Genomic DNA, 24,855 nt, shown 5'->3' with positions numbered 1-24,855 from the left:
CGTATGGTTTGCTTAAAAGGTTTAAAGCATTTAATGATATCATTTCAGTTAATTATTAGTTAATTATTAACATTAACAATCTGTTCAGTCAGCTTTAATCTCAAATCAAACTTCAAATATTTAATATAAATCTAAATATTTAAAAACCTTGTATTTCTAAATAGTTATAATTAGTTTTAGATATGCCATGAGAGCATTAAGCATTCCGCTCTTATTAACATTTAAATCATATGAAAACGATAGCGATTAGTAGTATTACAGTGGGTGCGTCCTTGACTCCAAGAGTATGTAATACATTAAAATTAAAATCTTTTGTACATAAAAAGAATTAGTAACTTTAATTAGCTGATATCTTATATGGTGATTGTAAACTATTACATACTAACTTGATAAATGAACCTAAATATTGCCATGCAACCAAGTAAACACTTCTCTGGCAATAGAGCCATCAATGGGGTTCATTCATTCGGTTTCATTCTGCCTTTGCTTACCGACACAGCGCATTACCAAACAGCACTCATAGCCTTAGGTCATAGCATGATAACCTATATAGAAGTACAAGGTGAACGTTTTATACCATGACCTGATGGACTTTGAATTTTGTTAGTATAGGTAATATAATGTGCGTATAATTTGAACTACAATTGGGTTAATATAAAAAGGTTCATTTTGTCACAAAAGACATTAAGTTCTAAACTTTTTTATATATAACTTTCTTGTAAAAAAATTCTATTCAAATTTATGACGAAAATTCGCTTGGTTTCTTAAGATAAACGTATTTAAAAAAGAGAAAATTTTCTTAAAGTTGGTCATTTTATTTTTAATGCTGACAAAAGGAATCTTTTGAGTAACTTTTTTTTTTAATAATAAGGTGGAAGAAATGACATTTAGATATGCTGAAACCGGACTCAAAATTTTTTTTGACTAGTGTTATCCGAGTTTTTCTTATTAATCATATACATATTTAGGTGCTAGGAGTTAACTCTGAAATCTGAACGTTGCATAATTTGTTAATATAAAGTCTAGAATCTCAGTATAAGATAAGTTTACGGTTGACTTTGTTTAGCTCAAAAATTGTTAAATAATGTAAATTGATGCTCATAATTAAGAAGAGCTACAAAACACTCGATCAGCATCTATTTATATAAATGATGAGCATCTATTTATATAAACGAGGAACTACAAAACACTAGATTCATGTTAACTTTATTGTAGAAACATCCTGTTAGATAATTGTAATAAATTTTTACGGCTTTCGTGAAATATTTTCTGAAACTTAATTTTGATATAATTTAACTAAAAAAAAAGTTTGATTTTTGGTACATAGTATGTTAACAACATTGGCATCAAGACATTCATTTCAATAAAAACAAAAAAACAAAAAAAAAAACGAAATCATGTGATGCTATTATCACATGTGCTTGAGTGCTATTAGTCATAGCACTCAAGCACATGAGAACAAAATTTAGCAAAAAGTAAAAATAGGCTCATTCTTTTTTCATTGTTAAACTTCAAGTTTGATTAATATTCTCAATTTTTGATACATAGTTGGAGAGGGTTAAAATAAATAGAAGAAACAAAGTATGAATACAAGTTAATATTAGACTAGAAATGCTCTGGTACAATATGTTTGTTAAACAGATATCCTAAAACTTTCCTATAACTAAAAACAAATGAAGCAAAAGTGTTAATTTAAGAAATTTAGATTTAAAAACAATTACGTATAAGATTTTACATAACTATGCATAGAAATAAGCAAAAAAGTTAAAAATCATTAATACAGCGATATGCTTCGTTTGGCAGATCATCCTTGATTCACCACCTAATAAAAAACAATAAAAATATATAAAACGATTTTTAAAATCCACAAAAAACTTCATTCGATAGATTTATTCAAAAACATATTCTTTAAAGCCCTAAAGGGGAATTACAATGGGGCTCAGGGAATTACAATGGAATTACAGGGGAATTACAATGGGGCTAAGGGGACTACTCTGAAAATCTGTAACAAAACTCACTTTAACAAATGCAGAAAAGTTTAAAAGTAAAGGAAATGGATATTTCAGCAAGAAAAAAATCTAAAGCCATGCAGAGGATATTTCATCGAAAAAGAAGAATATTGATCAATTATATGGAATCGCCGCCAGCGGATTATCAGATTTAAATCCCAGCAAGTTTTACAAAATCATCAAGATCGGACATCCCTGTGAAGAGTCTAAAATAAAAATCTGATCTTTGGAAATACTGCGATTTTTTGGGTTTAAATTGAAACCTTTGAAAAATTGAAGGAAAGAATGCTAGATTATGAATGGAGGAAAGAAATATTTTTATTAAGCGGTTATCAAGTCGAAAAAAGAAGGTTTTTTTTGAATAACAAACCATTTAAAATCAAATTTATTTTTAAAGATGTAAAAGTAAAATAAAATGATTTTTTTTGCATGATTATGTAAAAATATGAATTTAAATGTGGTGAAATATTTTTTGTCGTTGTTGTTGTTGTTTTTTTGTTGAGAAAGTTAAAAGTTACGTTGTGGACGTTAAGAGCGCCAGTGTATGATAATCAGTTGGATAGGTTTCCGAAATCTATTTATCTTTTGAAAAGTTTTGCCTTTTTGTGTGTGTATATATATATATATATATATATATATATATATATATATATATATATATATATATATATATATATATATATATATATATATATATATATATATATATATATATATATATAATGTGTGTGTGATGTTCTGGAGTGTTTATGCGTAAAAGTTAAATTACTTTATTATCCAACCGGCATCTCGCTAGAATACGTAGAGAGCGATCTCACTAGAACACGTTGAGAACATGTCCCGATCACCACTGCAAGTAATTTTCATTTGATATCCAATATTAAAACCAAATAAAAAGGTTGCCTTAAATAGTTTCCACATATCCAGGTAGCCATATATATTCTAACTTTTCTCATGGTCTAAATACTTATGCAGTTTTTATGGGTGTGCGAACGCGTGAATGTACAATTAAATACATTTAAACTCTAAAACTTCAAACTTAAATTTTAATGTTATAAATGAAGATATAGTTAGGGTATTTAAATTACCTTCTGATGTAAAGTCAGATGTTGTAGTAAACTCATACCAATTGCTTTGAGCTGCTTTTTCTGGTGTTGCATCGTTGACCTCAGCTACCAGAACCATTACATTGTATGTAGAATTTTGTGTCAAACCAACTATATCTACAAAGTTCTGTTTGGTTTTTATTTCCATTTCTTTTGTGGTGTTAGTCCTAGTGTAAACAAGTTTGTACAACGTGGCGTTGGTAAAGCTATCCCATAAGACCCTGAGGCTTGTCGCTTCAGACAATGATTTGACGTTTGTGACGTTAGGATACGTATCTAAGTAAGTTAAAGTAACTTAATCGACATGATTCTAATATTTTATAAAACATAGAATCAAGTGTTGCTCTTATATTTTCTAAGTGTAAAGAATATTAGGTGATTTGAAATGGAATTTAAAAAATTCATTTTTTAAAAATCTTCAAATTATTATTTCATTAAACAATTTATAGGATCTATTTTATTAAATTGTCGCTGCAGAGTTTTAAAGAATTCCAATTAGTACTTTTATAACTTTATAAAAAATGATAAGATAAATTATTCTGATTTACCTGAATTCGTCATCACCTTTAAAGAAACTTTTGATGCCACTGATAATGAAGTAATCGTGTTGTTGAACTCAAAAACCTTACACATGATTAAGCAATAGGATCCTGGATTAAGATTATTTATAGTCGTTATATTTGTTGAAGCATTTTGTGTAAATTTTTGTTGAGAAGAATTTGTTATAACCGTGATTTGGTATAGAGTGGCATCTGGAACAGCATCCCAAGTTATATCAACTCTGTTTTTATATATTGGTGGCGCACTACGTAAGTTTGTAATTTCAAGAGAACCTGAAAAACAGAAGAACAAAGCTTCTTTGTTCTCGAAGAATGTATAACTTTTTTTATAGTTAGAATCAGTTGATATTTAACACAAAAAATGAAACTTATCTACCTAAAAATGAAACTTATCAACTTATAAAATAAATCTTACCAACAGCAGAACTGAAAATTAGAAGAACTAGATATAAGACTATTGCCATCCTCTAAAAAAAAAGCGCATTTAAATAAAAAAAAAATATTTGCTAAATCACGCACATACTACTGGTGCTAGATCTTTTGCACTATCCCCCTCACAAAAAAGTCTTTGATGAGCCCAAAAAAAATAGGCAGTAGATGCTCATGCTTTTTTGTATATTATATCTGTGTTATTTTACAATTTGTTAATTTATTTCTGTTGATCTAGTTTTTCACATCCAATACAATACCCGTAAGAGGAATACCATTATGATGCTATAAAAGAACATAAACAAGCTCCACACATTATCCTTTCATTACACTGCCTTAAATTTTAGTTTATATAGGCTTCAGATCTTTTTTAGTCTATTGCTGGTGTACCATTTTTGTGCAAATATCAACTTTTTTGAGCTTCGAAAAAGTCGAGACAAGTTCTAACTTTGACATTTGCTTACAATTATTAACTGCTCTAAATAAATAGCTTTGTAATGAAGCTATTAATACCTTCTTGTTCTCATTCTACTAATGTCTTCTTGTTCTTGTATCTGAAATTAATTTTTTTAACCAACTGGGATTTTATCAAGCGACAGGGTATTTTCCGTAGCGGTTTGACTATGAATTGCATGACAATCAGTAAAATCCCATTTGTTTTCAAAACATTTCTACATTGATTGATTTGAAAAAGCTACTTGTTTTATAACGTATCTGCGTAGGAAATTACATAGCATGGTTATCTAAGTTAACTTGTATGACAAATTAATCTGGAGTCCCTTTTTATCAGTTATGTCTTTTACAAATTTGGTGCGGAGGCTCTAAGCCCTGCTCTGAACTCATAAATATTTACAATATTAACACACTCGCATATACACATATTCAAATACCAACCATAAAGACATGCACCTACGCACACATCCACACGAAAATACACGTTTGCTAACCATATTGTGAGGGAGGAAAATGAAAGAAGTTTTAAGCATAAGTTTAATTTTTATTCGACTCTAACATGTTATTTATTCGAAGGATAAAAATTGCGAGGCAGTCTAAAAAACAAAATTTGATTAAAAAAACGTCTGCGAAAAAAAGAAGGGACATTCTAAAAAAAATCTAAGAGATTTTTGGGAAAGAGATTAAGAGATTTTTTGAAAGAAGAAGAGAGAGAGAAGAAAAAAATTTTTGGAGAAAAGAAAAGAAGAGAAGGTTTTTTAAATTAGTTAAGAATAGTAATAATTAAGTATTTATTTTGGGCATGAGTTCCAAAGTGTTAAAAGAGGATATTTTTGAATGAGATTTAATTACGAGTTAGCTTAATGTATTTGTAAAAAGCAATTAGTTGGGAATATTTATCAAGAATTTAAAAAGACGAGAAAAACTAGTAGTAAGTCTTACTTTTATACATACTTTGATTTAAGTTGATCTAAAGTGTTAGAAGCCAACGAGTCTACTATTAGACAACCCGTGACGAAACCTATGTGAACTATACGCGAACCATACACGAATCATACACAAATTATACTCAAACACACAAAGAAACTATCGCTCTCACAATAAGCATAAAAAAATTAATTTGCTTGATGTTCACCTTGAACAAACACACAGAAAATTTTTTCGATTGTTTTATTAAAGTTTACTTCTGCAATAGCAATGTAGAAAAAAAAAACTTTCGTTAACGCATGATTTATCAAGAGAGACAGTTGTTAGGAATTTCTTTTTTTTTTTTTTTAAATCTAGGAGAGAGTGTTGCAGCTTGGGATATTTTTGAAACAAATATATTTATTTTTTCACTTCTATAAAGTTTATATGAGTTTTTTAAATACTACTTTAAAGCTCAGCATTTAAACAACCGACACCGACAACCGACAACCGATATCGACAACCGACACTGGCATCTAAAAATTTAAAATATGTTTTTTAATAAAGGAAGAAAGAACTTATTTTTTACGCCGTTACGTTGTAAATCAAAATACCAATCATAACAAAATCAAAATAGCAATCTAAAAAAATTTAGCGCTCCTATAAACATACTTAGTTTAAAGTTAAGGCAGGGAATATTAGAATCAGTGGTATACTGTTACCAATAGCATTGACACATGATATCATTGTAATTATCAAGTATATATTTTAAGTATTGTTTTTGTTGCTATTATTGTTCTTATTATTAAGTATCATGTATATATCTTATTATATATATCTTATAAAGAAAACATGATATATCTTATTATATATCATGTTTTCTTTAGAATTTTAGGAGGTTTGTGTATCGTTGAGTTACCGGTTTCATCTTAATTGTAGATCTCGTTTTGTTGAAAGTTATTTCTTTTTAGGACAATCTGTATGTTGTCAAAAAATATTCATACATTTGGTTTGTTGAAGCTAGCTACTCTAACAAGACTTTTAGCCCCAGGTTTGCGAAAGCTTAGTCTAGGATGGCGTTTTCTAAAGCCACGTAAACGAAACTCTCCAGCAGATTCAGCAGTAACCTATTCATTAGGAACTTTCGAATTGCTGTTCTTAATCCTAATGTAAGACAGGCTTGCTAGTGTCTAGTTACAGCTGAGTTGCTCAAGCCATACCTTCATGTAGTCTCATTGACCGTAAGTATTCCCTTAAGTAAATCGATTACAGTACTTCCCAAAGTTCAAAGGTCTATCTTCTCCCAAGATTTACCGAGAGACATTGTTCTAAAAAGAATTTTTTGGTCAGGCAATAATCCTTCTTTAAAGTAAAACTCTAATCGGTCATCATTATCTCGTTTGTTTCTGTTCTTCCTATACTTCTATGTTTTTGTAGATTTTTTCTCCTTTCACGTTATTTACACCAGATAGATATTCTGAGAATATCTCTAATGGTTTTTTTAATTTGTGAATTTTATAACAACAGCCTATTTTTTAAGAGTGTGTAATGTTACTCGTTTTCGGAATACTTCGTTTAAGATTACTCATAAAACGAAATCGTGAACATGGGCTAATATTTTTTATTGTTAAATCGTAGACAACATGAAGCTTGTTTTGCAAAACAAGCTTCATGTTGCCTACGATTTTTAATTTATTCTTAAACTTATGCAAATTTGCATAAGTTTAAGAATATAAACTAGATATTGTTACATTTATAACGTTTTTAAAAAAACCGTTATCGGTCATGAAAAACTGCGTTTTTTTCTTTAATCAATCATAATATACGTCACTTATATAAACGCTCTTCTCTCTCAGTGAGAATTGAACTCAAACCGTTTACAAATGCGCGTTTATCTCATCTTACTTTGTCGTTAATTTTTGAAATTGGAAGATGAGTAAATACTACATGTATCATGGAGTAGTTTAATTCAATCAGTAATGTTAAACACAATGATAACAAAAACTAATATTAGAAATGCAGTTGAAAATCGCCATAATGAATGCTGCTTGTAATGAACATACGTTTTATCGAAGAATATTCGAGCCAGATCTTATGTTGGCTATAACGAACCAATTATAAAAACCATTCGTCATTACAAGTCACTTCCAAAAGGAATATTTCTTCTTAAGACAAACAAAAAAATATTTTCAGTTTCAACAATATTGAAAAAGAGAATCTTTATAAAAGTATAATAAAAAAAAAGGGGCTAAAAACTATCAAGCATCAAGTTTGTGAAAAAAAAAAAAAAAAAAAAAAAAGGAAACTTATATCATGTTTTTAGCTAAATATCATTTGTCACAAAACTAAAAGTTTAAACAATAAATTAAATTTATTGGCTTCAAATTTAGTTTACCAGATCTTTTATTAAACAAAGGTGAAACAAAAAAGATTGAAAAGGAGATAAATTAAAGGAAGCTGCAAGATCGCCATGATGCAACTTTATCATTTATTTTAGGTATTGTAAATGACGATGCTTTTTATAAAGGAAAAAAAAATTAAACTTTTTTATCACATCCGGTTGAATAATTAAACGTTTTGTTTAATTATCGTATTAAAACTAATAAACACTTTATTTAGTTTTATTTATTGCTTAGTTAATAGATAAACAATATCTTTATACTTTATAAGTAGTAAAAAAAATGCTAAAATCTGAGTAACTTGAGAACTCTTTTGCGAGCCATGATCTTAATAATTACTAATGATCAATCAAATTTTATCAAATTCTTAAAAGCAACAATTTATATATTCCAGAAGGTTTAATATCTCCATACTTAAAAACGCAGCTGAGCTGTTTAAAACGTTGCTTTTATTAAATATATATATATATATATATATATATATATATATATATATATATATATATATATATATATATATATATATATATATATATATATAATGCTTATCTTTACATGTGTATACATATATATGTGTGTGTGTGTGTGTGTGTTTGTGTGTGTGTGTGTGTGTGTAAAGATAAGCAATGCATGTTTGTCACTTTTAGTTTGGAAATTTTTCACCCTAGTTCACTGTTTTGACCACCTTTTGTAGATAAAATTAATCAGGAACTTCGTTTAAAAAAGACGTTTTTTTTGAATATATCTAAAAGTTCAGTTGCAAAATTCTAAGCAAAATAAGCCTGAGCACATACGGGTTTTTACAAAACTCGGGTTTCATGAGGTAGGAATCTGTTTTTATGTAACCCTCCGTGCATCGATAAAAACCCTTTAGTTGAATAGCGCCTTTCATAATTACTACTTCCCTTAAGCCGATAACCTTCAATTACCAAACAATTTTACAAAATCACAAGCTCTTTACAAAAGTTTAATTGCTTTGAAAAGTGCTTTTTCACAAAATGTTTTCTCTTCTCGTTGGACGCAGTCAGTTTGATGAATGTGGGTATTTTGTAAAATCCTCTTTTTTAAATACGGTTTTGAGAAATAATTATCATAAACGAGGAAATGTCAACTCATTTATGTCAACTCTTACGGTACCGAAAAGACATGAAAAAGTTTCTATTGAATGTTTCATATGCATATATAATATTGTTCTCTTTGTACTAATATAAGGTTAAGGTGTGGATGCCATCCACAAAGGAACTTACTTTTTATACTATTTCTTTCTTCTTTGCTGTAATCTTGTTAATTTTTTCAAGTTCGTATCAATGTTTAAACAGTAAATTACATAAGTCAAATGCCGGTCCTCGAGATGGGTAAAATATATATTTGATAATTTAATCTAGATTATGGATTTTTGTTTTTATCACAACGAATTTATGAAGAATTCAGTTGTAAAATTAATTCCAGAATTATCTCAATTGGATGTAAAAATGTTATATAAATTGAGTAACTTATTACAAGGGATTATCATAAGGAAGCAATAAGTTATGATCTCCCTCGATCTTGGAATGTTTTTGTCGTTTAATCGATTGTTGTATTTTTTTTTAATTGAAATCTTTACATTATACTTTATGCAACAATTGCTCTCAAAGATGCTAAAAATGTGTACTAGATTGTATTAGTTAGCTTCATTTCGGTGTGTTTCAGGTTTCAGGTTTATGAATCTTTTTTAAAGATTACCATTTCCATATCCTCGAGATTGGCTTTATGACGCAATTACCAAGATATCGGAAAAACTGTAAAAGCTTATTTAACGCAAAAGAAGTTGCCAAATGCTCTTTAAAAAGGCACAGTTCGCATAAACCAATCGAAAGTTTAAAAGACTTAAAAAACAATCAGCTTTATATGCTATAAGTTTATATATTGTAAGTTTATATACTATAAGTATATGGCATAAGCTTTATATACTTTATGTTAAATGTTATTTTCTTAGTAGTATTTAAAACCTATATCATTAGTTTGTACTTGAGGGTAACTGAGACTGCCCGTCGATACCATGGGCCATACCGAAAAGTAGATAATATAGCAAATTAAAGTTACAAATCAATGATTAGCTAAAATGTTAAAATGATTCAAAAACATGTTTTTCGGTGAATAAACAGCGTAATGAAGCAGCCAGCATAAATTTAAGTAAGCTTCGAGTAAGACTTCATTTAATACATGCTTATTAGATAAAAATTTTGATAACTTAAATTCAAACAAATTGGGTAATTACTTAATGATACTCCCCAGCACACAAGACGTCATTTAGTCGTCTTAAAGACGTTTTTCAAGATCGAAAAAGACGTCTTAAAGATGTCTTTAAAAGGTCTACGTTGTCCGTCGAAAAGACGTCTTACTTAAGAATGTTTAAAGACGTTTTACTGAAGACAGCTTAAAAATGTCTTGTCTAAGACGGACTAAAGAAGCTTTATTCAAGACGGTTTACTGAATATAACCAGCACACATAAGACGTCTTTTAGTCGTCTTAAAGACGTCTTTTGAAGATTGAAAAAGACGTCTTAAAGGTGTCTGAAAAAGGTCTACGTTGTCCGTCGAAAAGACGTCTTACTTAAGACGACCTAAAGATTTATTTAATTATATTTTAAGAAAACTGTGTTGTATTAATGGTATATATACGTTGCTACTACCGATTATAATGGGTATTGACGACATTAAAAACACCATTAAGCAAGTTCAAGTTCTTACTTTGTTTTTTAGAAACATTATTAAAGAAGAAAAAGAAAATTATCTAAAAAAAACCAACGCAAATAATTTAAAAAGTTACATATAATACATTTAGTTGGATTGTTACCAAATATCTTTCTATTTAACAATTTATACAACATATAATAATATATAATATATAAAAATAAAAAAGAAAATATTTTTTTAATTTTGTTTTTTGCTGTGAAGGAGCATTTTTACAATACCGTCCAATTTGCTGTTTAATTTCAGCATTTCAAACCTTTCCGAATCTTCTTTTTATAACTTCTAAAAATCAAATTAAGCATCATGTAGGATATACTCATCAAATATATTGGAAATAAATTTAATTTAACATAGATTTTTAACTAAATTAAAAGTTGAATAATTTAAACTTTACATTACCTTCTATTAAGTCATACAGTTTAGTTGATAATAAACCAATCTTTCCCCCAGAACCTTTTAAGTTGAACTGTGTCAACAGGTTATTTGTAAATAATCTAAAAAACATATCGAATAAATAATAAAATTTATGAAAAATATTAAACAATTTATAATTATTGATTTCCATAATTACTATACATAAAAAATATATTTACCACAAATATGAAAAATGATTGCTATACAAAATATAATAAAAAAAAAACCTATTCATGACCAATCTTGTCAGTTGTTTAAAATCTTCTGCACCTAAAAAGCTGAGTTGTTTAACCTAAATAAAAGTTTAGCAAAATAATTATACAAAAATAACTATTTCCACTTTTAATTTATATGGATTATAAAGTTTTACATATGGATAAAGATTTACCAAATCAAGTCGAACACAATCACCCTCTAAACTTTTGATAAAATCCTCATACTCTGCAATAGTGTCTAATTTCTTGATTGCAAAATTACTATGGGGTTGCTTGTTTATAGCTAAAATGACCTCCTGGTTTTCAAGAACCTTTGAAACCATCTTGAACATCTAGTGCTGGTATTCTAAATTATATGAAGAAAATGAAAAAAGAAATATACAGAATGCAAAACATTTATTAATACATTTTCAAAATTATCTACAACTATTATTCTTATACCTAAAAAAAAACCAAATGTGAGTACAAAAACTCTCCACATTTTACTTACTCCAAATAAAAAATCAAGTAAATGTTAAAGAGCTTACTTCCAACTTCCATATAAAAATTATTTTTAAGTAACTTCTCGGGTCCGAGCGCTTCAATCATGGTTTTTTCTTGTTGTCTTTTTTCTGAAGCTTTTTGTTTGGTTCTGATGTATGAGGTATAACTAAAGCAAAAAAAAATTATATATATAAAATAATAAAAAGTTACTTTTTTAATCTGCAACAAATCTTTTTTAAAAATTTTTGATACTTTGTTATTATTAATACATTTTTTCTTATTTCAGGCTTTAGCTCCTCGAGACCACAAAAGTTGATGGGTAAGAGGAGAGGGGAACTTAGAATTTTTTAGTTTAGAGTCTATAAAAAAAAAATTATATATAAAAAAAAATTTGATTATTCCATTTCAGTTGATTGTGAAGGTAAAAAAAAGTGAGACAAAGATAAAGTAAACAATAAAAGAATATTCCAACTTTAATGAACAAAAAATAGAAAATTCAAAAGTAATACATAATATGAAGGTGATTGTTCCTCTGTAGTTGAATGTAGAGGTAAAAAAGTGTCAGCTAAAATTAAGAATTCAGTAATAGTGTAAATTAAAAATATATAAATTCTAATTTTGAAAAAAATTGAAAATTAAGAGACAAAGTGTACCAGAACACAGATTAGATTGTTTGAAAGTAGATCCAGATGACAAATTAGAGTCAAAAGATCTTTTTAATGGTTTTTTCAACACAGATTTAAAAACTGGCAGAGGCAAAGGAAAATCAGGTTACTCTAAAACATAATAGTTTTACTATTTATTTTTATTTTAGTACTTATACAAACATATTAATTTACAATATAGATTTGACATTAAACAAATAAAAATAGATAATTAACAAAAATAATTAAATGTAATTATATCATTAACATTACTTTTCACTTTAAAGGTATTTTTGGAAACACAAATATCTATTTCATCTTCTTCCTCTGCTGCTGTGGTGTAACAATATTTTTTTAGTTCCTCCATATTATCTAAAAGAATCAAAACTCTTATAAATTGTAATTGAATTGCGTGAAGAAACTATTTACGGCGGATTTGAGTGACGTAGTTTCGTCGATATGTTGTAAATATAGTTTAAGCGGTTTATTTTATGAGCATATTTGAGATTCTTTGTATAGTATAAATTGAAGGAAAACTTTTTGTAAAGAGAATTTTAAGGAGAAGAGAAAATGTAGAGCTGAAACGTTGTATTCGCTGCGAGAAAACAACATAAATCCAATATAAAAATCAGATATTTTGCCAGCACATACATGATGGCAAAATATCTGATGTTTATAATGGATTTATAAGAGTTATAATATATATATATATATATATATATATATATATATATATATATATATATATATATATATATATATATATATATATATATATATATATATACATAGGTTTGTGTGAAAATTTCATACCACTCTCAAACTTGATTTTAACAAGTTTATAATTGTCCCATGTTTCATCCACATCCAATTCATCTTTAACAGCTCTATGATAAGATACACCTGCAAGCTAGAATATTTTTTTATCTGTATCTATCCACCTTCTAGGTACAGCATCTTCTAGCTCTTGCCCAAATCATGGTGTAAAACTAAATCATGAAAAAAAAAAATAGTTTAAAAATATCAACAAAATAACAGAAATACATAGCAATAACAAAAGACAACTGTCTTTTAATTTAAAAAACTTATAAAGGGATGAAAAGGAACAAAAAAAACCATTAGGTAAATAATTATGGTGATAATGAAAAGGAAGAGCACTAATTTGTCTAAAAAAATAAACAAATAAAACGAAAAAAGGAATTAAAAACAGCATTAAAATAACTGTGTAGGCAGTTTAAATAAATCTGTTTAATATTTTAAATATTTAAAATACTTTACTTCACCACTTACTATTAAAAAGGTAGTTTTAATAAATTTTTTAAATAATAAAGAAATGAAACAATGTTATAAAAAATTAAATCTCTTAGATAATTTTTTTTAATTTCACTTTTTTAGCTCTTTAACTGTGTTTCTTCATTACCTCTTTAATTTTATGTGTGTGTGTGTGTGTACACATATATATATATATATATATATATATATATATATATATATATATATATATATATATATATATATATATATATATATATGTATAACAGTCAAGCCTTTTGGGGCGATATATATATATATATATATATATATATATATATATATATATATATATATATATATATATATATATACACACACACACACGACTTTTTTAACGTAAAAACCATGCTTCAATGTATTGCTTTTGTAAGCAAAAAGAACATTAACTTATTATTCTCAAAAGGGAGAATATTAGGGTTTTTAGTGGGATTTTTTACAACTTTGACTTCGAATTAGAGCACTTTCCGTTAATTTTCATGTTTTTATATTTTCAGGTTTTTCATTTTCATGTTCTTATATTTTTCTGAATCAGCATAACATTTTTTATCACAATCATAAAAAAAAAAAAGGGGGGGGGGGGGAGAAACTGCTGTAGCGCCTAACTTTAGAGGGTTTTAAAAGGGTTCTTGCATCTTTTGGTAACTCTGAATGGGCCATGTTTTTTAAGAATACTCAAAAGCTCGTTTAATTGGTTTTGAGAAATTTTTTTTTCGAAGACCACATTGCCAAATCTTCTGATGTTTCTGTTGTCAAAAGTGGTGCTGCATTACAACATTTAAAATTCTCATAATTACAACTCGAAGACTTATTGTTTTCTCCGCATTCTTTAAAAACATCATTTAGTGCTTTACAAGGATTTTCAGGCTCAGCCTGAGAAGCATTAAATTCAGGATCCATCTTCGATGTACTATCATTAATATCTTCATCTTCAAACGTCATTATAAAATTAAACATGCTTTTATTCAAGCGACGACGCTTCATTCGATTTTCAGTTTCCATAATGATACCTATACAAAACCTTTTGCTAGAATAATGATTTAGAGAATTGATATTGGTCGAGATAAAACTTTATATGAAAAATTTCACGTATTTAAAAGACACGAAGTTTATTTACGCCGAAAGTCTTTTTAAAAACGTCTTTAAGACGACTAAAAGACGTCTTTTTGTTTGCGAGAATTATTCGAAAAAAAAAGACCTCCTAAAGACGTCTTACGAAGAGGCGCAATTTTTCACAACGATACAGTCTTTTAAAAGACGACTTGAAGACTTCTTGAAGATGTCATTCGAAGACAAGACCATTTAAAGACCTGAATAAGACGGTCTTAAGATGTCTTATGTTTGTTGGGTCATTGAGTAGCTTGACTCTTTATGTTTGTAGATTGGTTTCCTTGCTTGTTGTTGGTAAAGTATATATATATATATATATATATATATATATATATATATATATATTTATATATATACAATGTTATATAACTTTAAACGCAAAATATAATTTAGTTTTGAAAGTTATTATAGCAGTATGCCTAATTTAAAATCTTTTTAAACATAAAATCATTAAAAAAGATCTAAATCCAGCTAAAAGATTTTGTAACTGCATCTACATTCAGCTGTTGAAACACTTATGAAACTATTATTTGTTCGAAGTTTCCAGCGGTATAGACAAACCATACCTGGGGATCAACAAACCATGAAGCGTATCAAAGAAAAAAACGGGAAACTATCGACTAAATGTTGCTTAATAAGGAAATGTTTGTCATACCTATCAAGCTAAAGAAGATACGTCTTGAACTAAAACCTGAAATCGCTATAAAATGTATAAAATGAAGCGTATCAAAGAAAAAAACGGGAAACTATCGACTAAATGTTGCTTAATAAGGAAATGTTTGTCATACCTATCAAGCTAAAGAAGATACGTCTTGAACTAAAAACTGAAATCGCTACCTGTAGTTTCATCATTTTACTGGGAAAAAAAACAACAATAGGTATATAAGTGTAGTCATGTGAACAAATTGCGTCATTTAAGTAGGGATTGTTAAGAGACTTTTACTGAATGCCATTTTACTTTACAAAACCTCTTCTATTTTAGCGGTTTTTTCTCTTTTTTTTTATTGTTGTTTCGAGTTGTATTATACATATACATGTATAAACACACAGAAAATGTAATTGAAAAGTTTCAATTTTAAATTCAACAGGTTGTAATATGATAGTCACTCATGAAAATAAGCAAAAAGGTTAAAAATCTTTTAAAGGCAGTTGAGGTAATGCTGGCATAATGATCTACATGCCTGTGGTGATAACTGTTCAATCAGATTCGTCATTGGGTCAATTTTAGCATCCTTGTGCATTCTTGATAATGTTTGTACTTTAGATAAATTGATCTATTTGGGTCTGCTTTTTAATAAATCACCGATCATAGAAATGCAAAATCATTGCTTGACAGTTTGTGCTTAAAAATTTTGGCTGTTGTCTGATTGACGTCTTTTGCCTTAATGACGTCTGACTTAATGACGAATTATTAAAATTATCTTATCGATAAGCATCTGCGTTTCGTTATTTTTCTTATTCGAGATGAGACGAGACGATGATATCCGGGACATAATTTTTAAATTCCGAGACAAAATTATTGTCCCGATTTATAACTTTATTCCGGGACAATTTTTTCTTTTGTCTATTTATTTTTTCCGGAACATTTCTCGTCTCGTTATGCTTGTCCCGGTTAATTTCAAGAAAACGATTCCGAGACGCAGAGGTTTACTTATCGGTTGAATATAATGTAAACCTAAATTTTATAGTGTAAAAGAATTTAAACTGTCTTAAAAGTAGGTCTTACTACCGGTGACCGATTAAATTTTCCGAAATTCACAATTTATTTAGTTGCAGCATGGTTTCTATAACATAACTTAATTTTAAAACTTAATTTTAAGTACATGATGCTTTATATAATTTTTACTTGCTCAAGCATATCCCTTTCAAAACAACTTTTAAGAATTTAAATAAATACATAGCTGAGATCTGCACAGAAAAAGAGTTTGTTTTCATTCCTCATTATTTTGCACTTAACAACTTTATGCTGGTAGTACAAAGCTTTTTTGTTGAATTTCTTATCGATTACATTTTGTCGTTTATTTGTGAAGCAGCAAAATTTAAAATTAAATGAGAAGAATTTAACACTTATAGTTAACCATAAATATTGTATGCTGTAAACAAGGGATTCTCGGATCGAAGTTGTGTAAATATAAAAATCTCGTAAAGGTGAGTTTCCACTCATCCGTTTTAGCTACGGGAAAGGGAAAGGATGGGAAAATTAATCACGTGAGCATGCGCAGTGAGTAGTTTTCAAAATTAAATTACATACTGCGCATGCTCACGTGATTAATTTTCCCATCCCATTTACTTTCCCGTAGCTAAAACGGTTGAGTGGAAACTCACCTTAAGTTTATTTGAAGCTTCGCAAAGCGAAGTCGAAAATATCATTAAGTAAACAAAATTCTTTTTTCAGCAACATTATTTCAAAGATATAAATGCATAAATAAAATTATTCTCAACATGATTTTGTTTGTTTTCTTCTTTTTCTTGCATGGGATTTCGAAAGGACATTGTATAAATGTTCAAGGTGGTAAGTACCAACCAACCAATCAGGAGCCTATAATTGGAGTTCTTGCCCAAAGCCTGCCAAAAATTCACGAGCATATTAATGGTACTTCATATATATCAGCTGCGTATATTAAGTATTTAGAAATGTCTGGAGCAAGAGTAGTCCCCATTTTTACTAATATAACGGAAAAAGAATTGCGTCTACTCTTCAATAAAATAAATGGTGTTCTTTTTCCTGGCGGTAATGTTGACTTAATGCATTCGTCTTACCGAAAAAATGCTGAAATCATATTTAATCTTGCTAAAATGGAATTTGAACGTGGTGGATATTTTCCAATTTTGGGAACATGTCTTGGTTTCCAAGCATTATCAGTATTAGTTGCAGAGACTGATACAGTAATTGATTCGTGCAGAGGAACTACTGATGCATCAATGAAGTTGGATTTTGTTGGAGAGCTTGGAAGATTATTTAAAAAAGCACCTGATAAAATTTTGGATATTTTAAAACATGAACATGTTACTTATAATGCTCACTATAACTGCGTCACAACTGACACGTACAAGAATTCAAAAGAACTTCAAAACTTCTTTCGTATTTTGACTACAAACGAAGCAGAAGGTGGAAAAAGATTTATATCAACGTACGAAGGTAGCATATGTTTTCCTCCAAGGATTTGCCATTAAGATTGAGGCCAATTAACTTGGAAGTATATATATATATAGTTTTTTTGTTGCTGTTGTTGATATTTGTCAAGTTTGTTATAAACTGTGTCCACTAAAAACTGAGACATGCAGAATTCCAAAAAAAATATTTTAGTGGGCACAAGTTATAACTTTCAAAATATTCATTTGACTGGAATTTAATTAATGTGAGTACATGTGATTACATCTGACTGCATTATGCGATTACGACTTTTAATCACATAAAGTCAACAATAGATTAATATTGATATTTTTCCGATATCAAGTACAATGTTACGATATTAAGCCAGGAATATTGTTACGATATTAATCCAGGTTGGTCAGAACATTTATGAACCATTTTTTTTTTTTTTTTTTTTTTTTGATTTATATTCCTTCTTTAGCTTAAAATTTTGTTTTAGAGATAACAAAAAAAATAACAAAAGTAAGATACTAAAGAAGGAATATAAATTTAAAGAAATAATATATACTTTCGTTATTTTTTCAAAAGAAGCACACGCTAAAAATGGCTGACCACTAGTGTTAATAAAATTTATATTTCTCAAAAAATTTATTTCTTAAGAAAAAATTTTAAGTTACATTCAATGAATAAAAGTTGTATATTACTTTAATTAAAAATGGCTCTAGTCATAATTTTTTTGGAGATCTTTTTGTTCCATTATCGCCCCGATTACAAAACAAAAAACAAGAAAAAAGGGTGTATAAAAATCAACAGTAATATCTACAGACACAGAATACGTGATGTCTTAAATTTTTGAGGATGACATTTTTTGTTTTTAACATAATTTTTTGATATTTAAGGTAAGTTTTTTTCCTGGTATTTTTCCTTTGAATTCTTTTTTATATTTATATTGAAACTTTTTAAATTTGTTTAAAAAAATTTTGAAAGCTCTAAATTACATTAATGAATTGATTTCTCTAGCTCGCTCTTATCCTTTTTACGCAACCCAATGGCATCCAGAGATAAACGTGTTCGAATTTCCAACAAACAAAAATCGAAGAAGTACCATTAATCATTCGTTTGATGCAATTCTCATATCGCAATATATGGCTAATTTCTTCGTTAACGAGTGCAGAAAAAGTCGCCATCATTTTGCAAACAAAGAAGAAGAAGAGAAATTATTGATCTATAATTACCCAGTTTTGTACACAGAACCTTTGGGTTACTTTGAACAAATATATGTTTTCTGAAATTTGAAGGAATTTGAAAGTTTGATTTCTTCTTTTTTGTTTTTAAAAATACTTCTTTTATTAACCCATTTCCGCATGGAGTATCATATATGAAACAATTTGAATTTAAAGATAGCATGGTTACACGCGCTATGATTTTAACAATTTTAACATGGAAATAAGTGATCAATAATATACCCCTTTAAAATATAATGTTAAAAAAATATACTCCGTGCGGAATAATAAGATAAACTCCATGGGGAAAGGGGTTAAATATATTAATATACTGTAATTCAATATAATATGGTACAATATGATATAATAAATATAATATAATGCTATGTAATATAAAAAAATGTAATATAATGTAACATATAATCACGGGCACTTAAGTAAGCTGAAGGAGGAGGGGGAAATGCCTTGAATATCCACTTTCCACCGAAAAAATTAATTTTTTAATCTGAAAGGTTTTCAAAACATTCAATGATATCAAACAACGTTTTAAAAACGCCTGACAGCATTAGCTACAGATTCAATGTCGTTCCAGATTTCTTTATTGCTTTACAACTAAACTACTTGCAACTGATTTTCGCGTTTTGAATGGTGAGTAAGAGTTTCACGAATTATTTTTTAAAAAAAAATTTTATTGCGGTTAATGTTTTATTGAAGCTTAAAGTTTCATTTCTTAAGATGATTACCCACAATTCAAAATCTGAAGAAACGAAAAAAATTTAAAAAGTTTTTTTCTAGTTTTTTTGGAGGTTCAACCTTTAAGAACAACAGAAAATATGCAAGAAATGAATAAATATATTTGCCTAAATTTTTTTTAACAATAGATGCATTTTTTTTAACAATAGATGCATTTTTTTTAACAATAGATGCATTTTTTTTAACAATAGATGCATTTTTTTTAACAATAGATGCATTTGGTTCTTCTACTGTAACTGCTGTTTTTTTTTTAAGCTTTGTTTTGTTTTTGTTTTTTTCTCAATTTAAACATTTTTTTTTTTCTGACAAAGATATCTTTGGACTGGTTTAATTTTTTTTTTTTTTTTGATGTTTTGATAAAAAATGGCGCTTTGATGAATGTGCTGAGTTAAAAATATTTTTATAACAGTATATCATTAAAATTTGGATAAAGTGGGTCGGTAGGTAAATTTTTTAGGTAATATTCTAAATTGAGAATTCCAGAATTTTAATATATGTTAGAAGCAATTTTTTTGAAAAGTTCGACTTAATTTGAAAAATTTGGCAATCAGTTATTTTTATTGGAAAATGGACTAATTTTTAACAAAATAATAATTTTATTATAAAATAACGAAATAAAAATTTTCAACGAAATAATAATAGTCGTTTAGTTTCAACTATAGAATTATCAAAGATTTGATGATCAATCGTTAACATAAAATTTTCTCAATTACTTAACTTTTTATTTCTAAAATACATAGTTTTGACTATTTTTTTAAAAAAAACTATTTTAAATTTAATACCTTGTAAAATTGTTTAGGTTGCAACCTCGCAATTATGCAAAAAATGAAGACTGTGATTGAGCCTGTTCGTTGCTATATTCGTTAAACCAGTTGGTGTATATATAATTGTAGAGTATCATAAAAAGCTTTAACAGTTGTTATCTGGAAGCATTTAACGTGGCAGCAACTACAGTTAATATTTGGATAGGGAGCTCGCTAATGATCGGTTAACAGAAAAAATGAAATAAAAATGATGCTGAAAGATCTTTATATTGCTTCATCGCCTTTATGCTATCGTAACTTAAAAAGAAAATAGTCCAGCGAATGAATTGCCTTAATTCGTAACTCCTAGAGTTTTTCAAAAGAATTATAGAATGGGCTTCGAACAGTACTGTATTGTGCTTAAAACCAATACCCAGAAAAAATACTGCTCGAGTAGAATATATTTATGAGTCATTTGCGCCATTACAAATGGATCTAATTAGAACATGGGAAGTGTAACATTTTCTATAAAGTAATGTACCGTTGATGCATTAAAACAAAATGCTCTAGCATTTTGTTTTAATGCATCAACGGTACATTACTTTATAGAAAACGTTATGTAACTATATAGGCTTGCTCTCCAAAAACCGACGCTTTGACTGGTTGGATCACTTAATCACTAGCCACTAGATCACTTAATCACTAGTCACGAAAATGTCAGTGTGTTTATACTGAAGACCAGAGCACAAAGCAGATCCTCACTAAAAGAAGGTCATGTTATTATAGTGGTGTAATGTACGTGGCATCGTGCATTATGAGCTTCTTCCTCTCAAGACCATCATAACAGTTGACTATTTCTATCAACAACTGGAATAACTCAGGCAAAAGTCAATCAAACGCGGCCACAACACTAAAAGATTTGTTTTCTACAAGACTATGCGCGGCAACACAAGGTAAAATTGATATGTCTTAAGTTTATAGAGATGGGATGGGAGATCTTGCTCACCCGCCATATTTTCCAGAAAACGCTTCAAGCAACTGTTACCTTTTCCGTGCCCTGCACTTTCACATTTCAGAAAGAGCTTCGATGAAGTTTGCCAACTCTAAGTCAATAATTGCAAATTCTTCAAGGCCCAGATAGGCAGCTTGTACAAGAATGGGATCTATTCCTTGGCTAATAAATGGAGAACTGTTTTTGATAATAATGGGGGTTATGCTTTAGATTAGTTGTGCTTATTCAGAGGGCTGTAATGAATTAAAATATTTCATTAAAGTGCTAAAGAACTTCTCTCCAACCTAATAGATAGAAGATAAAACACAGGAAAAAAAGCTTTTCGTTGGTTTTCTGCTGGTTGAATTTTGAAAACCTTTAAATTTGTAAAACGAAGTTGAATTTTAGCAAGAGTTAGATATCAAGGTTTTCCTACTTAAAGTAGTTATTTTTAATTTTGGTCGTTTTTTTTTTTTTTTTTTTTTTTTTTCTTTTAATGCTTGCTTAACTACCTGTATTCTGAAAAAATACGCAATATTTCCTTTCAAAATGACGATGAAATCAGTCTAACCAATTGAATCCGTAAAAACTTAAAAAAAAGCAGCTGAAACGTTTTTAGATTGAATGTAATCTTTTTTTTAGTGTATTTTCACTACTTATATCCCTTTTATAATGTATGAACTGAATTATGTCATAACTGTCTTTTAGCTCGTTTTTATCCCTTTTACGCAACGCAATGGCATCCTGAAATGAACGTCTTTGAATTTCCCCTTGATGAAAATACGGGTAAAAATATTAATCATTCTTTTGATGCTATTTTGGTATCGCAATATATGGCGAACTTTTTTGTTAACGAATGTCGAAGAAATCATCATCGCTTCTTAAATAAAGACGATGAGCGGAAATCATTAATCTTCAATTATCTAGCAACATACACAGAACGTTTGGGATACTTTGAGGAGCAAATGTATATTTTCTAAGGATTGTTTATGATGACATTGTTGTTGTTGTCGTTGTGTGGCGGAAAAATGACAAGAAAATGTTAATTCTTTTAAAAATTCTAATTGTGCAACAACAACAAAAAAACAGAAAAAAAGGATTATTTCTTTTCTGACATTTTCAGAGTTTTCCGTTTTTACTTCTCATCGTTCTGACGCTTTTCCTTCTAACACTATGTTATCTTTGCGTTTTGATTTGTTACAGAAATCAAAATAGTTTACATGATCCCATTAACATGATAGTATAACACGGGTAAATACTATATTTTATAAAAAACGTCAAAGAGGGAAAATTGTTTTGAAGTTAATCACCTATAAAAATCTAACGTCAATTTTGTGGAAAAAAAAGGCTTAGACGTCATATTTTGACGATTGAAAAAATGAAAAATCCAATATTCAATGAAGATCATAAGACTTCTCAAGATCAGAAGATTTTGCAAGAAAAAATCCAAAAGAAATGCATAAATATTTGTTTTTAAAAATTCAAAAAATGCAAAAGCAATTTATAACTTATCAAAAAACAAAGATTTGCTAAAGTAACATTTAAAAAGTTATTTTTAAAAAAATCTTTTTCTATTTCAATTTCAAAAAAAAAAAATAATGAAAAGTTGCTTACACCATGAAAAATTAATATTAAAAGAAACGGCTCCTCGTTCTTCTTTTTGAAAAACAACTCGAGTATATACTACGTTTATTTAGATTTTTTCGCTGAGCAATTAGGAGAGTCAAGTAAATATTTTAATCACTAAAACATATTGGACTCGCTTTTAAAACATGATCATCTGCAAGATAGACATAAAACTTTTTTTTAAATTCAATAATCAAGATCAAATAAACATGATATATACTATTTTACAAAAAATTGGAATTAAAAAATTATTTTATTCATTATATTTAGTTATGTTCTTTACGTAGGGTAAAAAAATTTTTTAAAAATTAATTTTTTTTAACTTTTTTAAAAAAAAAACAGGTCATTTCAATAATTATTAAACTATTTCAATAATTATTAAATTATTTCAATAATTATTAGATTATTTCAATAATTATTAAATTATTTCAATAACTATTAAATTTGCTTACTTACTAATTTACTCGTTTTTTCTATTCAAGACACAGGACTTTGGTTTTTCGATTCTTTGCGATTAATAACGATTCAAATCAAATTTTTTGTATAAGTTTTTTTTAAAATAAATCTAATTTTATTGAAGTTTGTTAAAGTAGAACTCTTAATGCGTTTAAAACAGCCAGGTTTCTAGTGTGCTATGTTTACATTCATACATAAAATTGTTAGTTAAAATTTATTTTAATCGAATTAAATCGGCTTTGCGAGATGTCTTGAAATAAAATAACATAAGTTTTGCAAGGTATCGCAATTTTTTTCTGAAATTCTCTAAATTTGTATGTCTAAGTATAAAAATTATTTTAAGTTAAAGTTATTTTAAACAACTTATCCAGAATTTTTTTTTTAAACATTAGTAATTGTAAAAAATCGAAAAAATTAGTCTTTCCGTCGTCTATTCTATATATTGACGCATTTTTTTCTTTATTACAAACGCGTTAATAATAACGTAACGTAATCGTTATTACGATTATGTAACGATTTTGAAACTGAGATTCTTTACTTTAGATTCGTACTTTATGAGAACAGCGTATCGGTGAAATAACATGTTTATTAACATTTTTCATCTTGTTTTATTTAGAATTAAGTATTTGGTCCATTGTAAGAGTCTAATTTTCTAAGTAACATAGCTACTGCTGTTTCAAACCTTCTTACAATTTAAAATAATTAACAACCAGCTTAAATATTGAATTGTCTTTAAGTTTGGTATAACGAATCGATAATTTAATCTAGTAAAAAAAACAATTTTCACCTTTAATACACAATATTATTTTATTCATAGATATGCGCCAACAAGTTCCTACTAGCAGGAATTTAAACTCATAAAACTTTGATAATTCTGAAGGTTAACTTTATCAGATAATCATTTTTAATAAAAAAAACTTTCAAAAATATTTCAAAAAAAAAAAAAAAAGAAAGTTATAAAGTTTATCTTTCTTAAATTTGGTTAAAAATGCCAGATTACAACTTAATAAAATAAGTTCATAGTTACTTAAAATAAAAAACCATATGTAACCCCAATAAAACCCTCTTAATAAGTAGTAGTTAGTTCCCATTATGCCCCTCTTAAAAATTAAAAAACACTAATTAAATAAGTAGTAAATCAGAATAAGCACTTAGAGATGATTCAGATGTAGTTAATATCAAAAATCTTAAAAAACA

At 28.0% G+C, this 24,855-nt stretch overlaps 2 protein-coding genes and 1 pseudogene across 5 annotated transcripts; 1 reads left to right on the top strand and 2 right to left on the bottom strand.

Moving 5' to 3' along the window:
• Positions 1–1,582: 1,582 nt before the first annotated feature.
• On the bottom strand, positions 1,583–9,267 carry LOC149883815 (uncharacterized). Of its 2 annotated transcripts, none has more exons than XM_090098194.1 (5): positions 9,110–9,267; positions 4,091–4,142; positions 3,664–3,948; positions 3,098–3,391; positions 1,583–1,822 (listed from the first exon to the last, which is right to left on the bottom strand). In XM_090098194.1, exons 2-5 carry the CDS (start codon positions 4,137–4,139, stop codon positions 1,740–1,742), a joined length of 711 nt encoding a protein of 236 aa, XP_089954320.1. In that variant the 5' UTR covers positions 4,140–4,142; positions 9,110–9,267; the 3' UTR covers positions 1,583–1,739. The 2 variants fall into 2 exon arrangements, with proteins under 2 accessions (XP_089954320.1, XP_089954322.1); XM_090098196.1 differs by lacking the exon at positions 9,110–9,267 and adding an exon at positions 5,500–5,518.
• A 1,308-nt stretch (positions 9,268–10,575) lies between these two features.
• On the bottom strand, positions 10,576–14,664 carry LOC149883814 (uncharacterized; annotated as a pseudogene). The gene is made up of 12 exons (XR_016455915.1): positions 14,460–14,664; positions 13,625–13,640; positions 13,468–13,517; positions 13,165–13,317; positions 12,625–12,723; positions 12,352–12,483; positions 12,215–12,272; positions 11,752–11,867; positions 11,398–11,570; positions 11,237–11,301; positions 10,995–11,089; positions 10,576–10,877 (listed from the first exon to the last, which is right to left on the bottom strand). The product of XR_016455915.1 is annotated as an uncharacterized LOC149883814 (transcript).
• A 2,550-nt stretch (positions 14,665–17,214) lies between these two features.
• Positions 17,215–22,692, top strand: LOC145185609 (gamma-glutamyl hydrolase-like). Of its 2 annotated transcripts, none has more exons than XM_080061564.2 (2): positions 17,215–17,911; positions 22,285–22,692. In XM_080061564.2, exons 1-2 carry the CDS (start codon positions 17,215–17,217, stop codon positions 22,554–22,556), a joined length of 969 nt encoding a protein of 322 aa, XP_079917690.2. In that variant the 3' UTR covers positions 22,557–22,692. The 2 variants fall into 2 exon arrangements, with proteins under 2 accessions (XP_079917690.2, XP_079917691.2); XM_080061565.2 differs by lacking the exon at positions 22,285–22,692 and adding an exon at positions 18,887–19,180.
• The last annotated feature ends 2,163 nt before the right edge of the window (positions 22,693–24,855 follow it).

This window comes from Hydra viridissima, unplaced genomic scaffold (genome assembly GCF_058129835.1).
Source record: "Hydra viridissima isolate aposymbiotic clone 2 unplaced genomic scaffold, HvirCarnegie_v1 scaffold_9, whole genome shotgun sequence".
Lineage (NCBI taxonomy): Eukaryota > Metazoa > Cnidaria > Hydrozoa > Anthoathecata > Hydridae > Hydra > Hydra viridissima.
The sequence above is the reverse complement of the archived record's forward strand: the minus strand, read 5'-3'. Positions and strand labels throughout refer to the sequence as shown.

Excerpts from the sequence above, each read along its gene's own strand:
- LOC149883815 (XM_090098194.1), bottom strand. The coding sequence starts at position 4,139 with ATGGCAATAGTCTTATATCTAGTTCTTCTAATTTTCAGTTCTGCTGTT. Across the intron at positions 3,949-4,090 it reads AATTTTCAGTTCTGCTGTTG|GTTCTCTTGAAATTACAAAC; the intron begins GTAAGATTTATT and ends TCTGTTTTTCAG. Across the intron at positions 1,823-3,097 it reads ATCTGACTTTACATCAGAAG|GTGGTGAATCAAGGATGATC; the intron begins GTAATTTAAATA and ends GTTTTTTATTAG.
- LOC145185609 (XM_080061564.2), top strand. The coding sequence starts at position 17,215 with ATGATTTTGTTTGTTTTCTTCTTTTTCTTGCATGGGATTTCGAAAGGA. Across the intron at positions 17,912-22,284 it reads ATTTATATCAACGTACGAAG|CTCGTTTTTATCCCTTTTAC; the intron begins GTAGCATATGTT and ends ACTGTCTTTTAG.